The following is a 15,708-nucleotide window of genomic DNA, read 5'->3' as shown; positions in this document are numbered from 1 at the left end:
GAAGGAGTAATCCAATTAATCTCATGGCCGTCTGATTTCATTTCTGCTTTTGTGAATGTCACTGGGCCAGTCTGTCATTACGTGCCCTTCCCTAGTTGCTCTTGAACTCGGTGGTTGGCTCGACCTTTCCAGAGGGAGTTGAGAGTCTGCTGCTGTGGAGGAATAAGGGAGGATGGACAGACAGGAAAGTGGAGTTGAGGCCACATCAGCTGGCAGAGTAGAGCAGGTTTGAGGAACAGAGTGGCCTATTCTGGAGTCTCACAAAGAATAGATTTCAATACCTGAAGCACATTCATAAACATCCATTTACAACAATCAATTGTTTCACAGTTACTATCACTGAGACTTGCTTTCAGTTCTAGATTTTTTTCATTCCATGGGCTGAGGGCATTGCTGGTTAGGCAGCATATATTACCTGTCCCTAATTGCCCAGAGGGCAGTTGAGAGTCAACCACATTGCTGTGGGTCTGGAGTCACATGTAGGCCAAACCAGGTAAGGATGGCAGATTTCCTTCCCTAAAGGACCAGATAGGTTTTTTCCTGGCAATTGGCAATGGATTTATAGTAGTTATTAGATTCTTAACTCTAGATATTTATAAAATTCAAATTCCACCACCTGCAAGGGCAGCATTCAAACCCAGGTCCCCAGAATGTTATCTGGGTCTCTGAATTAACAGTCCAGTGACAATACCCCTAGGCCATCATCTTCCCATTGATAAACCAAATTTAAATCTACCAGCACCTGTGGTGGGATTTGAACCTGTCTCTGGAGCATTAGCCTGCACTTCTGGGTTACTAATTACGGTGGCACAGTGGTTAGCACTGCTGCCTCACAGCGCCAGAGACCTGGGTTCATTTTCCCGCCTCAGGCAACTGACACTGTGGAGTTTGCACATTCTCCCCGTGTCTGTGTGGGTTTCCTCCGGGTGCTCCAGTTTCCTCCCATAGTCCAAAGATGTGCAGGTCAGGTGAATTGGCCATGCTAAATTGCCCGTAGTGTTAGGGGCAGGGGTAATGTAAGGGAATAGGTCTGGGTGGGTTGCGCTTCGGCGGGTCAGTGTGGACTTGTTGGGCCAAAGGGCCTGTTTCCACACTGTAAGTAATCTAATCTAATCTAATCCTTAATTCCTTAATTCCTTAATTAACTTTATTGTCACAAACTCAAACAGTGTAAAGTTTACAAGTCACCACTTGTACCAGCTTGAGCACAAACATACCTAGGAACAACTTCTTAAGTACAAATTCTTAGGGGAAAATATTACTAATCCAGTGATGTTACTGCTACCTCCTCATTGTGGTTGTTCCATCACCTTTTTGAGCAGTGGTTTCTGGGGGAGGGGTGGGCTACTCAGTTGAAGCCAAGAATCCTTTTGTCTCCCACCGACCTTCCTGAATTCTCAGGAAACACTTTCATTCTGAGTTTTGAAGAAGGGACCCTAAACGTTAACTCTGCTTTCTTTCTCCACAAATGCTGCCAGACCTACTGAGTTTTTCCAGCAATTTCTGTTTTTAATTCCTTTGTTTCAGCTGGCCACCTTCTCGATTACTATGATCAGTAGTGAGGTTCCATTGACGAGCACCAGATTTGATTGAGCCCTGGGACAGGGAAGCAAGGCGATGGATTTCAATTTCAGGAAAGGGCTTGCATTTTTACAGCGCTTTGGGATGCATTTGAAATCTGGTCATTATGGCGATAAGGGAAGCTTACAGCCGCTTACAGTTTGGTCATTGCAAGCTCCCACACCAAGGGTGCAGCGTAATTCTGGAGACAGGGCAATTTTTTGTTGTCAGGGGCCAAAAACAAATTTGAGGACAAGGAAATGCTTTCATACAGAGACTGGAAAGGGATTGTGATGGATGAGGAGAAAGTGAATTAATTTTGTGTCTCCGTCTTCTCCCCCCCGCCCCAGACTGCAGGAGGAAGAAACAAGGCATTCAATTCGATTCAAATATACGGGACCCTACCCAAAGGGGCTGTCCCACTCCACTGGAGACATGAGACAGTCCAGCAGCAGAGGAGACCCCCACTGCTCATCTCCCCCCAGCACAACCCCCGGCCCAACCTGCCATCCCCAATCGTGTCCCGGACCAATGTGCCACCACACAACCCCCGACCCTCGTTCATCAAGGAGCGCAGAAACGTCCTGCCCCTCTCAGTGCTGATCAGACCCACCATCGTCAAACAAGGCCGGGGAAGGATGACTGCTGGGGCTAGGCTCCCTCAGGGCCAGATCGCTGCCCCTCCAACGATGAGATACCCACAGCTTCAGCCTGTAGCAGAAGGTGAGTCTGTGACTGTGTATCTCCTTCCAGATATTACTGAGCTACCTTTGGGGGGAGGGGGTGGGGGGGGTGTGGTGATGGACGGAGGGAGGGAGATTGGAGAGAGAATCATTTCCTTTCTAGCATCATTTACTATCTTAAAGGCCTCAGACCACTTCAATGCCTTTGGATACCTAATACCTTTTGGTACATAATTCTCTGAAGTTTGTATGACATGTAGACAGGGTAGTAAAGGAGGCGCTTAATACGCTTGGCTTAATTGCTCAGGCCTTTTAAGTGAAGGAATTTAGATGTAACGTTGTGGTTGTACAGGACATTGGTGAGACCTCTTCCAGAGTACGGTGTCCAGTTCTGGTTGCTCTGTTACAGAAAGGATATTATTAAGCTGGCAGAGGGTTCAGAAGAGATTTACCAGGATGTTGTCAGGAATGAATGGTTTGAGCTATAGGGGGAGGCTGGATAGGCTGGGACATTTTTCACTGAAGCGTAGGAGGTTGAGTGGTGATCTTACAGATGTTAAAATCACGAGGGGTATAGATAAGATGAATGGCAAGTGTCTTTTCCCTAGGGTGGGGGATTTCAAGACCAGGGGGCATATTTTGAAGGTGAGAGCAGAAAGATTTAAAATAGACATGAGGGGCAATTTTTTTCACAGGAGTTCATTTGTGGAATGAACTTCCAGAGGAAGTGGATGTGGAGACAGTTACAACAAATAAAAGACATTTGGATAAGTACATAAATAGGAAAGGTTTGGAGGGATATGGGCAAAGGCAGGCAGGTGGAGCTAGTTTAGTTTGGGAAATCTGGTTGGCATAGAGTGGTTGGACCGAATGGTCTGTTCCCAGGTTGTATGAATCAATGGCGCATTTTAATGCATAAGGTGCAGCAGCCAATTGTGTGCACAGCAAGGTCCCACTGACAGCATTGTGACAAATGTCAGATGGTTCATATATTTTTTCCCTTTTGGGTGACGCTGGTTTGGAAATCGATATTGCCACCCAGGGAGACAAAACAGCCACAGGAACATTTGTGTTTCACCCGAGGGGTGACCACTTCCATCCCACTTCCTGAAAAAAAAGACCCTTGGACAATGTGGCACCCCACCCCACCCCACCCCCACATCAGTCCTGACCCTCAGGCGGTTCATTGCTCTCTAGGCCCTGACACTCAGCTGAAGTGTCTCTGGTGGCACTCGAACCCACAGACTTGTACCGCAGCAGCTTAATGTGTTTCACGCCTCGCCCTACTAGTACAGTGTGCTTCACATGCTCACAGTGACTCCAAATGGCTTCAGATCCATAAAATAATAGCCTCTGCTGATGTGAGAGAGAACACAGTGTCATTGTGTGCACAATATTCGCTAGCCGATTCACCAGTTAGTCTGTGTTTGAGGTTAGTCGAGAGGTTGGAATGTTAGCCAGTGTACTGAGCGACTGCCCTGCCTCACTTGTGAACTCTTCTGAGCTAAAACAAATGCAAAATGCTGCGGATGCTGGCAGACTGAAATAAAATGTGTGGGGGATGAACTTGGCAGCTCTGTAGAGAAACAGAATTAATGTTTCAAGTCTGATATGACTTCTCTTTGCAGCTATATCCATGAATTTGCTGTGTTCATAGAATAGAATCAGACAATCCTTGATGCAACAAGAGGCCATTTTGCCCATTGAGTTTGCACCAACCTTCCAAAGTGTATCCCACCCTATCCCCATAATCCTGCATTTCCCATGGCCAATTCAAGTTACCTACGAATCCCTGGACTCTACGGGCAATTTAGCACAACCAATCCACCTAACCTACACATCTTGTGTACTGTGGGAGGAAACCGGAGCACCCAGAGGAAATCCATGCAGACACAGGGAGAATGTGCAAACTCTAGACAGTCACCCGAGGTGGGAATCGAACCTGGGTTCCTGGCACCGTGAGGCAGCAGTGCTAACCACTGAGCCACCATAGGCAGATGTGGATGATGGAGAAAAGTCGGGGGGGGGTGTTCTGAGGAGTGGAGACTGGAATTAGTCAGTGTTATGTTTTGATGCCTTGTGGTTAATTGTTTTTGTGTTCTCTTTCTGCCTCTCTTTTTGTCACAGTTGGCAGGAAGGTGCCCGATTTCTCAGCTCTGCCCTTGGATGCCATGCACTCCCCCTTTCCTCTGGCAGAGATGGGCGAGGTAGAGACAGAGATCGCCAACATCCTGCAGCCTGGAGACTCTCCTGATTCGGAGAGTATTCCCCGGCCCCTGTCCCCCACACGCCTGCAGCCGGTCTCCCTGCCAGACTCTGAGGCTATCCAGGACATGGAGGAGCTGATGCGTATCCGAGCTGCCATTCCGCGTCCCCTAAAGAGGCGGACATCCATCGAACAGCCAGTGCAGCAGCTGGTCCCCATGCAGAAGCAAGCGCGCCTGTACCAGCAGCTCACCAAGCTCTTCACTCGCAGTGGGGCCAGCCAGCGGAAGCATCAGGAACCTGCCGAGGGCAGTACCTTACCCAGCTCGCCACATACCTCACCCACTTCAGACACTCACCCCTCCCCGAATCTCCCCACACCGATACTGGAATTTCCATCATCGCCTTCCACATTACCCGTAAGTTCAGCTGCTGACTCCGTGCTCCTACCTCCTCAGTGCATCTTGCTCTGTCTATCTCTCACGTGTGCTCCCTCCTGTCTCCCCTGGTCCTGCTGATTGTGACGCAGTTCCACATGAAGTGGTTTTACCAGGTCCAGTTCAATATCAGTCGGGTGCACCCTTGATTCAGCACCAAGTTGGCGGACTCTGGCAGGCTGTTGGGTTAGAAGTGGAGTCTCAATGGACTGAATGGCCCACTTCTTTTATTCCTTGACTATCACCCTGCTGTAGCAGATTGTGACAAAGGCATAATGCTGGGTGGGGAGCTTTACTCTGTATCTAACCCCGTGCTGTACCTCTCCTGGGAGTATTTAATGGGGACAGTGTAGAGGGAGCTTTACTCTGTATCTAACCCAGTGCTGTCCCTCTCCTGGGAGTATTTAATGGGGACAGTGTAGAGGGAGCTTTACTCTGTATCTAACCCAGTGCTGTCCCTCTCCTGGGAGTATTTAATGGGGACAGTGTAGAGGGAGCTTTACTCTGTATCTGACCCTGTGCTGTCCCTGTCCTGCGAGTGTTTGGTGGGGGGCAATGTAGATCGAGGGAGCTTTACTCTGTCTAACCCAGTGCTGTCCCTGTGCTGCAAGTGTTTGATGGGGACAGTGTAGAGGCAGCATTACTTTCTATTTAGTTTCAGTTTAAAAGAGTCGAGGGATCTTTAGTCTATTGAACCCCATGCTGTACCTGTCCTATGGTTTTCGATGGAAAATGCAATCCGATCTATGAAGGATTCCGGTCCCTAGTCTGGTCTGTAACAGTCTGAACTGTCTCCCTCTCTGGGACTATGATTAGGCGCCTAAAGCAAAGTAACATGACATGATGAAACTTGTGCTGATGTGCTTTCACCCTGTGAGCACACCAATGGTGCAAGGAGCGGCTGAGCTGATCTTGTTTCTCTCTCTGGACCTTTTCTAGGTGAAGCGTTCAATTCTGAAGCAGGGAGACAGCTCTGGACCGAGTACTAAGATGAGAGCACGGCTGAATCCTTTAGTGGTGTTGCTGGACGCTGCATTACTTGGGGAGCTGGAGGTGGTGAAGCGAGTGGTGTTCGAGGTGAATTGGCATTGATTGTTCCTCCACCTTAGAATTTTGACTAAGCCCTTCTCCCTCCCTGGAGGTACTTACTCACCAGTTACAATTGGGCCAGGAATGTGCCAATTGATCAAATATTCCAGATAATCAAGAGGTTACACCTAATCAGTGTAAAAACCCTCAGTAATAGAAACGTAATGCGGGGGTACACACATGACTGATATACCTTATATACAGCATAAGTCACTTAAATAATAATGCAACTTTGCCTTAAATAAAACTCACTGGTACAGAATCTTCTCACCTATATCCTCAACCGACTACTCAGATATCACGATAGATTTTAGACTTTGTCATGTGTACTCAAGTACAGGAGTACGGTGAAAACTGTATAATGTCGCCACACATGACACCATCTTGGGTACCTGAGTACAACAAAAGCTTAGGTTAAAAAATAGAGAAATGTATTAAAATGTTAAGCATTACTTCATAGAATACTAGAAAGGTAAAGAAAAAGATGATTACTATGAAAGACTTCAAGGTTAATTAACTTTGCAGTACTGAGATTTGAGTTTTGCTATTTTATCGAGAGTTTGTAAGGTGCCCGTTAAAACATAGTTTGCTGTATATTTTTTTGTAAGAGGTCTGCAGCAGGAATCAGTTCATTGACTGTCTGATAGAACACCACTGACCCCTTCTGGTGCTTGGGCAGACTGCAGCCTTTGAAGGAGTTTTCCCAAGGGCTCCACAAGCGCTCTCTGCAGCAGGGAAAGCTCAGAGTTTACCTGGGTCCAGTTTTCACAAGTGGCTCCTCCTGAATAAACCTAACAAGATCCGCAGTGGTGAGATTACAGACCAGTTTCAGAATACTGCGTGCAATCTGGTCTTCCTGCTGCAGGAATGATGTTGTGAAACTTAAGGGCTCAGAAAAGATTTGAGGTTGTCTTGAGCGGTTGAAGGGTTTGAGCCACAGGGAGAGGCTGAATAGGCTGGGCCTGTTTTGCCTGGAGCATTGTAGACTGAGGGATGACCTTATAGAGATTTATAAAACCATGACAGGCATGGATAGGCTGAATAGCCAAGGTCTTTTTCCCAGTGCAGGGGAGTCGAAAACTAGAGGGCATAGTGAGAGGGGAAAGATTTGAAAGGAACCAAAGGGGCAACTTTTCATACAGAGGGTGGTATGTGTATGGAATGAGCTGCCGGAGGAAGTGGTGGAGGCTGGTACAATTACAGCATTTATAAGGCATCTGAATGGTACCTGAATAGGAAGGGTTTAGAGGGAATATGGGCCAAATGATGACAAATGGCCCTAGATTAATTTCAGATATGTGGTCGGCATGGACCGAATGGTCTGTTTCTGTGCTGTACATCTCTAGAACTCTTAAGTTCCTAAGTGTATTGGGGGTAGAGGTGGCCTGAGGTTTGGGTTAGAAACTGCTCGTGTCCCCTGCCTCCTGTCACTCAGTGACCTGATACATCGCTCTCCTCTCTTTCAGATGGATGACCCGAGCCAGTCCAATGACGAGGGGATCACAGGGCTCCACAACGCAGTGTGTGGCGGCCATTATGACATCGTCGAGTTTCTGGTCAACTCTGGAGTCAACATCAACGCAGCCGATGGCTACGGATGGTTAGTCTCCACCCTGCCCAAAAAAGGCTTCTGCGTCCATTCAGCTGCGCTCCCTGTTTGGGTCAGCTGGCGAATGAATTCTCCAGCACAGACCTGCATTTATGTAGCACCTTCAGGGCAGTAAAACATCAGGAGGCATTTCACAGGAGATTTTATGATGGAGTTCAGTTAGGAGACATTGGGATTGGTGTCCAGTGGAAGAGGGAAGTTTTCCAAAAGGAAAAAGAAGCCTTAAAGGAAGAAAGAGGAGGAGAGATTTAGGGAGGTAATTCCAGAGCTCGGAGTCCAGAGAGCAGAAGGCACAGCCCAAAATGGTGGAGGGTTAAAAATCAGTGATGTACACGTGATCGCAGCCAGAGGTGTGCACAACGTTCCTGAGATTGGTCCTTCGTTTGTAGCAAATTAGTTACTCTCTATCAGAGTTTCATTGGTCTTGTGATGGAGAGAGTGGGGAACCAGACAGGGGTTCTGTTCCTTATCAAACTGGCGACAAACTGTGTATGTGTTAGGGACCTTGCCTAGGTATAATGTCTCCCACAGTCTTAATAGCTAGTCAAAGCACTGTCAAAGAGCAGTGTGCTTCAGCAGCAGCTGATACCTTCAGAAAGGGAGAGGATTGCCCTGATGAGGGAGGATTAGGATCATGGAGGTTTTGGTGGTTATCTGATGGATCATTCTCTCTGCTTAGGACTCCCCTGCACTGTGCAGCGTCTTGTAATGACTTGGCAATCTGCACTTTCCTGGTGAAAAAGGGAGCAGCCATCTTCTCAACAACTCTGAGTGATGGAGAGACGGCTGCAGAGAAATGTGACCGGTACTTGGATGGTTACGAGGAATGTGCACGGTTTCTGTTCAGTGAGTACAGTTCCACGTTTTCAGCCATTTCATATCTATCTCCCTCCTGCTGTCTCCCTCTCTTTCTCTCCTCCCCCCACCCCCCCACCCCACATCTGTGGTTCTCCCTCTACCTTGTATTCACCCTCCCATTTTATTTTCCCCTTGAAGGTGCTGAGCAGCAAGCTGGAATGATGAACAGTGCTGTGGTGTATGCGCTGTGGGATTATGAGGCAGAGAACAGCGACGAGCTCTCCTTCCGTGAAGGCGAGACCATCACCATCCTGCAGCGGGGGGACAAGGAGGAGAAGAACTGGTGGTGGGCATCACTTTATGGCCGAGAGGGTTACGTCCCCTACAACCTCCTTGGGGTAAATGCTTCTGCTCTCTTGCTCGCTGCCCCTTCCCTTCCCTTTGTGTGAGGATCCTGTGCTATTCCTCATGTGAGGTTAGGCAGGGATGATTAGCCAACAATTCACCTCTGAGACATCATGGATTGAGCCATTGCCAAATCGCCAATGCCTGCATTTTCCACCAGGTGGCACCAGAAAGCCATATCAGTTGCTGGGACTGAGGCTTTCTCTTCAGTTAAGAAGGCAGTGTCTGCATTGTTACATATTTGGGTCCTGGTAAAGTTCCCATTTAGTGGTTGCAAGGGAGTAGCCTACTCGCCTCAAGTTTGAAGGTTTCAGGTTTAAATCCCTGCTTGTGCATGGTTATTGCAATGCAGGACTGAGGAAGTGCTGCACACAGACAGGCTCTGCTCCCCTTGGTTGGATTCTAAAATCACAGAGCCACCATTTTTCAGAGTTCCTGCTAAAATTTGTCCCTCAAATCCATCCCCAATTTAAAAATACACAAGCAAAAACTACAGGTGCTGAAAACCCTGAATAAAAGCAGTTAAGATCTTAATTACTTCATGAAATGTGAACCTTGCTGACTTGGCCCACATCTTGTACAAGGTATTGGATATGTAAGGGTTGATCAGTGAGCAAGACCAAAACTCTGGCAGTCTGATCGATAACAGTCTCTGGGTGAAGCATCAGGAGACCAAAGTGCATCGTAACTATCTCTTAGTGAGTTATAGAGCCAAACAATATGGAAATGGACCATTCAGTCCATGCCAAACATAGTCATGAAATAAACGACTCCCATCTGCCTGCTCCTGACCCATATCCCTCTAAACGTTTCTTATTCAGGTACTTATTGAAATGTCTTTTAAATGTGTGATTGTACCCGCATCCACCACTTCCTCTGGAAGTTCATTCCACACACAAACCACTCTATAAAAGAAAATTTGCCCCTCATGTCTTTTTATAAATCTCTCCTCTCACCGTAAAAATGTGTCCCCTTGAAATCCCCCATCCTAGGGGAAAAGACATCTACCATTAACTTTATTTATACCTGTCATTATCTTATAAACTTCTATAAGGTTGCCTCTCAGCCTCCTCCACAGTAAGCCTGCCCGAGAGTTAATGTGACCTGAATCTAGTTACTGAGATACAATAAACTATATCTTGAAAGGAGTGTCTTTTGAGATTTGTCTGTGGTCCATCATCCAGTCACCCTCTGTTCAATCACCCTATGATCTTTGTATGTACTGAATGCAAAATAAAACTTTTCACTGTACTTGGGTACATGTGACAATAATAAATCAAATCAAATCCACCAGAGATTACAGAATAGCTCCTTAGAATAGCATTGGAAAAATATTTTACTGAAGGTACCCAGCTATCATTTTAACACATTTTTGGTATGTATTTATCTCCAATGGGGCATTTAACCTGCTGTTTCAGTGCTGTTATTTCCTTGATCATAAACTGAATGCATATAACAGGATATTGAAAGATATGACAGGTATTTATTACAATTAACTATTAAGCACAAATGATACATTCTTCAGACACACAAGTGTCAGGGCTTGTTAGGTTGGAAATAAGCGTGATTTGAATAGAGTGTCATGTTTCGAGTGACCCTTGAGTAAGATGGAGTCTGAGGCCTTTATGCCCTTGGTCACATGCTAGGGCACAGTGCCGATGCCATGAACATGTCTCTTCATGTGACTGGGAAATGTAGCACACAAATTGCCTCCCTAACTACCCTGGAGTTAGTTGAGTTGACCAATTTCATATACACTGGGTGGGTCAGTGGGGGTATTGAGTACAGCCAGCATGCTGTTAGGAAGAATACTCTGTTGCTCTGGTAACATCTATGGGAAGAGAGAGAGAAATGATTTAATACAGAATGTTTCACTGGAACAGATTCTTGGATGGCTGTTTTGTGGGATCTTGCTATGCATGTCCCACCAGTCATGTCACCTGCACCACAACAATGATGTCTTTGGCTGCATGGCACTTTCTTCGAATCCCTAAGGTGTGGAAACAGGCCATTCTGCCCATCAAGTCCCACCAATCCTTTGAACAGCATTCCACCTAAAACCAACCCCATGCCCTATCCCTGCAACCCTGCATTCCCCATGGCTAAGCCACTTAGCTTATACATCTCTGGACACTATGGGGCAATTTCTCATGGCTAATCCACCTATCCTGCACATCTTTGAACTGTGGGAGGAAACACATGCAGACACAAGGAGAATGTGCAAACTACAAATAGACTGGCGCCGGAGAGTGGATTCGAACCTGGGTCCCTGGTGCTGTGAGGCAGAAGTGCTAACCACTGAGCCACCCATTGGATGTCTTAAGATTGTTAAAGGCGCTATATGGATACTTGTCCTTTCTAACAGACCCTGTTTGTTTTCTAGTTGTTTCCCAGAGTGAGGCCAGCAGTGTAGGAGGGGGAATGCGTCCTCTCCATGGACAGACTGCACCAGTTCCATCTGACGGCAGTGGGAACGCCGAGTGCTGCAGCTTGGACAGTCAGCCAATGCTGGGTGACCTGCTGGTCCGGAATTCCGAGTGGGAACGCTACCGAATAACAAGTTTTCCATTCTTCAGACTGTCAGCTGCCATCCTGCACATTTGTAGAGTCATGGGAGCATGGAAAAGAGGCCGTTCAGCCCATCGAGTTCCATGCCATACCCAACTGGCAGTGCAATAGCTGAGCCCCATTCGCATGCCATACTGCAACATGGTGGCAGTGCCACAACTCCTCCTCGTTTGGTTATTGATCACAATGTAACTCAAACCTTTTGAGATCAAAGGATTCCAATTTAACTCCTCCTCTTCTCATCCTGCAATTCTTGGCTGAATGACAGCCCCTCTCGGAGGAAGGTGGTTACTCTCATTATCCATCCATATTTCCGTCAAGACAGCCTGTGACACACAATGATGAACTTTCCAAGGACGTTGCGTTTGTAAATTATGTAATCGAAATTAAATCCTTATTCCATTCCCACTGGGGACAAGCTCTTTTTCTTTTTCATTCATTTGTATTTTCCTCCCTTTCTCTTCCACTGACCGGATCGCACAGCTAGTGGTCAGGGACAGTGCTTGTTGGAGTGTTTTTTGAATGTTTTAATGGTTTATACAGATATTAAAATAATATTCACAGAGCTGCAGTAATTTCATTTGATTTGTGTTTGGTTTCAATCCCATGGAGATGGAGAAATAGAGCCGGGCAGAGAGAATTGTCAATCACAAGAAATTCCCTGTAATTTGGATCTTTAGATGAGAGACACCATTGATTAGGACTTTTGTATGGGAAGGCACAGAGGCTTGTATCTCCATCATCCTGACCTCCCAAAACCACCCAGCCAACGATTCATTCTCCTGTGGAAAGATGGCTTGGTTGTAATGATACTTTACACAGCCTTAGAATTAGAGGGGGGTCAATCCAGAACAGAAATGCAGAGACATTTCTTCAGCCAGAGAGTAGTGGGCCTGAGGAATAATTGCCGCAGAGTGCAGTGGAGGCCGGGACGCTAAATGTCTTCAAGGCAGAGATTGATAGATTCTTGATGTCTCAAGGAATTAAGGACTCGGGGAGAATGCGGGTAAGTGGAGTTGAAATGCTCATCAGCCATGATTGAATGGCGGAGTGGACTCGATGGGTCGAATGGCCTTACTTCCACTCCTATGTCTTATGGACTGGTAATCCAGGCTAATGCTTAGGATCTGTGGGTTCAAATCTTACCATGGCTGGATTTGATTAAGAAATTTTGGATTTGATTAAGAAATCTGGTATGTAAGGTTGGCTTCACTATTGAGTCTATGAAGCAATCATCGATTCATTTAAGAACCTGTCTGGTTCATTAATAGCCTTTAGGGAAGATAATCTACCTGGTCCCACCTCTGTGACTCCAGACCCACAGCTATATGGTTTTACTCTTTACTGATTTCTGGCACGAGCAAACACTCAGTTCAATGGGCAATTAGGGATGGACAACAAATGCTGGCCTTGACCACAATGCCCACATTTTGAAAAATATCTAGAAGTCATGCATTTTAACTGCAGGTACGTGATTTCAGCTCCAGTCCTGAGTCCTTGACTTGAATGTATTCTAACCAACATTGTAAACATCTTGTGCAGGATAGGGACATACCAATTTGGTGCAGGAATAGGCCATTCGGCACCTTGAACCTGCACTGCCGTTCAATATGATTATGGCCAATCTGATTGTGGTCTCTACCCCACTTTCCACTTGCACCCAAACCCATAGTTGTCTCCTCCTCTTGAACCTTGGAATCCAAGGTCTAACAAACCTCTGGGAGAGGAAATCCCTCTTAATTTTATACAAGACATCCATGCCTTTAAACAGTGCCCCCTCACTCTCAAATCCCCCACCAAGGGAAATCTCTTCTCAGCATCCTCCCCCTCATAGCCCCCTCTGAATCTTAATCCCAATTTGCAGGCACTAAACCCACAAACTCTGCTTCTCAGGCCAGAGTCTGAAGAGTATTACTGAGGCATTACTCTGTATCTAAACCCCATGCTGTCCCTGTCCTGGGAGTGTTTGATGGGGGACACTGTAAAAGGAGTTTCACTCTGTATCTAACCCTTTGCTGTCCTTGTCCTGGGACAGTTTGATGGGGATAGTGTAAAGGCAGCTTTCAGTTTATACAAGTAGAAGGAGCTTTACTCTATATCTAACCCTGGGCCATTCCTGTCCTGAGTGTTTGATGGGGACAGTGTAGAGGAAGCTTTAGTTTGTATCTAAACCTGTGCTGCCCCTATCCTGGGACTGTTTCATGGGAACAGTGTAGAGAGAACTTTACTTTCAGGTCACTTTCTGTTTTCAAGAGTAGAAGGAGCTTTAGCGAACCCTATGTTTGATGGGGATGGTGCAGAAGAAGCTTGACTCTATTTTTAACCCCTTGTTGTCCACGTTCTGGGAGTGATTGAACAGGGCCCCAGGGAGAAACATCTCTGAAGATTTTGAAAGCCTGGAATTTCATTCATGTAAGGCTTTGAAACCACAATCTGACTTGAGAGGGAAATGAGCCACACCAGATGTATTTAATCTCTGAGGCCAAGGTCTGTCTCCCTGGGCTGGGAGTCTGAGTCAGACCCCTGACTCTTGGTCAGCTGAAGCATCTCGGCTGCCTCTGGGATTAAACTCGGCCCTTCGGCCCGTTCAGCAGCTTCTGCATTCGGACGTGACACACAGACACACGTTGATTTAAGACTTTCCTCTTGTTCTGTCAGGCACAGCCTATTGGTGACCCATGCTGCAGGTAATTCTCTGTGCCTGTGTCCCACTTGGCCTGTTTTCAATGGATTTAGAGCTGCACAGGAAGATCCTAGTTTATTTTCTGATCCTAGAGACGTATTCTGAAGAGCGAGCCATTCAGCTGCCACAATACTGACCAGTTAGTTCTGCTCACCTCGTCCCTTCTTCCCACCCCAATAATGAAGTCCCTGGTGAATCTGTTTCATTACCCTTTCAGGGCAGTGTAGCCCAGATCATGACAACTTGCAGAGTGAATAAAACCCCTCAGCTTCCCCAATCTGGGTTTCCTGTTTACTAACTGTCTTTGATCTGTACCCACTATGGTTCCTGGCACTCTAGTGTAAGGCCATAAGACATTGGAGCAGAATTAGGCTGTTCAGCCAATCAAGCCTGTTCTGCCATTCAATAAGATCATGACCAACTCTCCATTCCATTTTCTTGCCTTTTCCCCGTCACCCTCGATTCCCTTAATTATTAAACCTCACACAGGATTTGCTAAGCATTCTGACAGCTGTTGTGGAATCATGATGGAGCCTAACGCTGTGTCAAGGGAAGGGATGGGAGTAGAGGGGCTGTGGGTGGATGGGAAGGGGGAGGTGGTCAGCCTTCTGACTGACGTCGCGAAACCCAAGAACCCTCGGTAGGGACAGAAAAGTGGCTGATGTGCATTACAGAATTCACTGAGCTCTCTGTGGGACAGTGAGATCTTTATAAACTTGCAACGTTTTCATATCAGCACTTGTTCCTCCCTGGGCGATAGGTGGGGGAGAAGCAAGAGAGAGTTCAGAGTCTGGCGTCTGTGAATAGATTGATGTTCCAACAGTCCCATCCCAGGTTACTGCAGCGGTGGAGGGATTACTAGCTTGGGAAACCCTGCACCACCAGTAACCGCCCCCACCCCCGGCCCTGTTTCCTGTCCTACCTCATCTGTGGTGAATCCATCTCCCAGCATACTAGCGTACATGAGTTACAGCTGCTATGTGTAGACCAAGATCCCAAGAGCCAACTTTACAGTAGCCTCAATCTTTGACAGGACACGGTTTAACTATTTCAGAGCTGTCGTGAGGTTTTCCAATGTCCAACATCCCAGAAGCTTACCCTGGGAGGGTAAGGATTTGGTGTTCAGGGCTCACTCTTGCTCACACGATTGAAGGTCTGTCTTTCCCCTATGGCTGAAACAAAAATCCCACAGCCACTATTTGAAGAGAATGCACCTTCTTATTTGGGTGCAGGCGGATGCTAGCACAGGACTTTTGACTACGTTTGGGCCAGATCTTCTAGTCAATGGTAAGGCTATGGGCAGTTGGATACAGCTAACAGCCAGTGGAGCTACCCATTTCCAGCTGGGACTCCTAACTGAACCCTGCTGAAATAGAAATGACCAGAGCAGGTTTTTAAAATTCATTTGTGAGACATAGGTATTACTGGCTAGGCAATATTGTCTGTTCCTAATTGCCCCTTGAGAAGGTGGTGGTGAGCTGCCACCTTGAACCGTTGCAATCAACCTGCTGTGGGTTGACCCACCGTGCCCTTGGGGAGGGAATTCTAGGATCTTGACCCCAATGACAGTGAAGGATATATTTCCAAGTCAGGGTGGTGAGTGGAACTTGCAGGGTGTGGTGTTACCATCTATCTGCTGCCCCTGTCCTTCTAGATGGAAGTGGTTGTGGG

General features: G+C 46.9%; 1 protein-coding gene across 3 annotated transcripts in view; it reads left to right on the top strand.

Moving 5' to 3' along the window:
• Nucleotides 1–11,911, top strand: part of ppp1r13l (protein phosphatase 1, regulatory subunit 13 like) — a 52,237-nt gene extending 40,326 nt beyond the window's left edge. For all 3 annotated transcript variants that reach the window (XM_060856196.1, XM_060856195.1, XM_060856194.1), the window contains 7 exons: nt 1,911–2,283; nt 4,371–4,867; nt 5,825–5,962; nt 7,441–7,574; nt 8,263–8,429; nt 8,580–8,779; nt 11,170–11,911. In XM_060856196.1, the coding sequence (XP_060712179.1) occupies nt 1,911–2,283; nt 4,371–4,867; nt 5,825–5,962; nt 7,441–7,574; nt 8,263–8,429; nt 8,580–8,779; nt 11,170–11,199 (1,539 nt within the window). In that variant the 3' untranslated portion in view covers nt 11,200–11,911. The remainder of the gene's footprint in view (nt 1–1,910; nt 2,284–4,370; nt 4,868–5,824; nt 5,963–7,440; nt 7,575–8,262; nt 8,430–8,579; nt 8,780–11,169) is intronic.
• Nucleotides 11,912–15,708: the final 3,797 nt, after the last annotated feature.

The sequence above is a fragment of the Hemiscyllium ocellatum genome, chromosome 47, assembly GCF_020745735.1.
Source record: "Hemiscyllium ocellatum isolate sHemOce1 chromosome 47, sHemOce1.pat.X.cur, whole genome shotgun sequence".
Classification (NCBI taxonomy): domain Eukaryota; kingdom Metazoa; phylum Chordata; class Chondrichthyes; order Orectolobiformes; family Hemiscylliidae; genus Hemiscyllium; species Hemiscyllium ocellatum.
The sequence above is the reverse complement of the archived record's forward strand: the minus strand, read 5'-3'. Positions and strand labels throughout refer to the sequence as shown.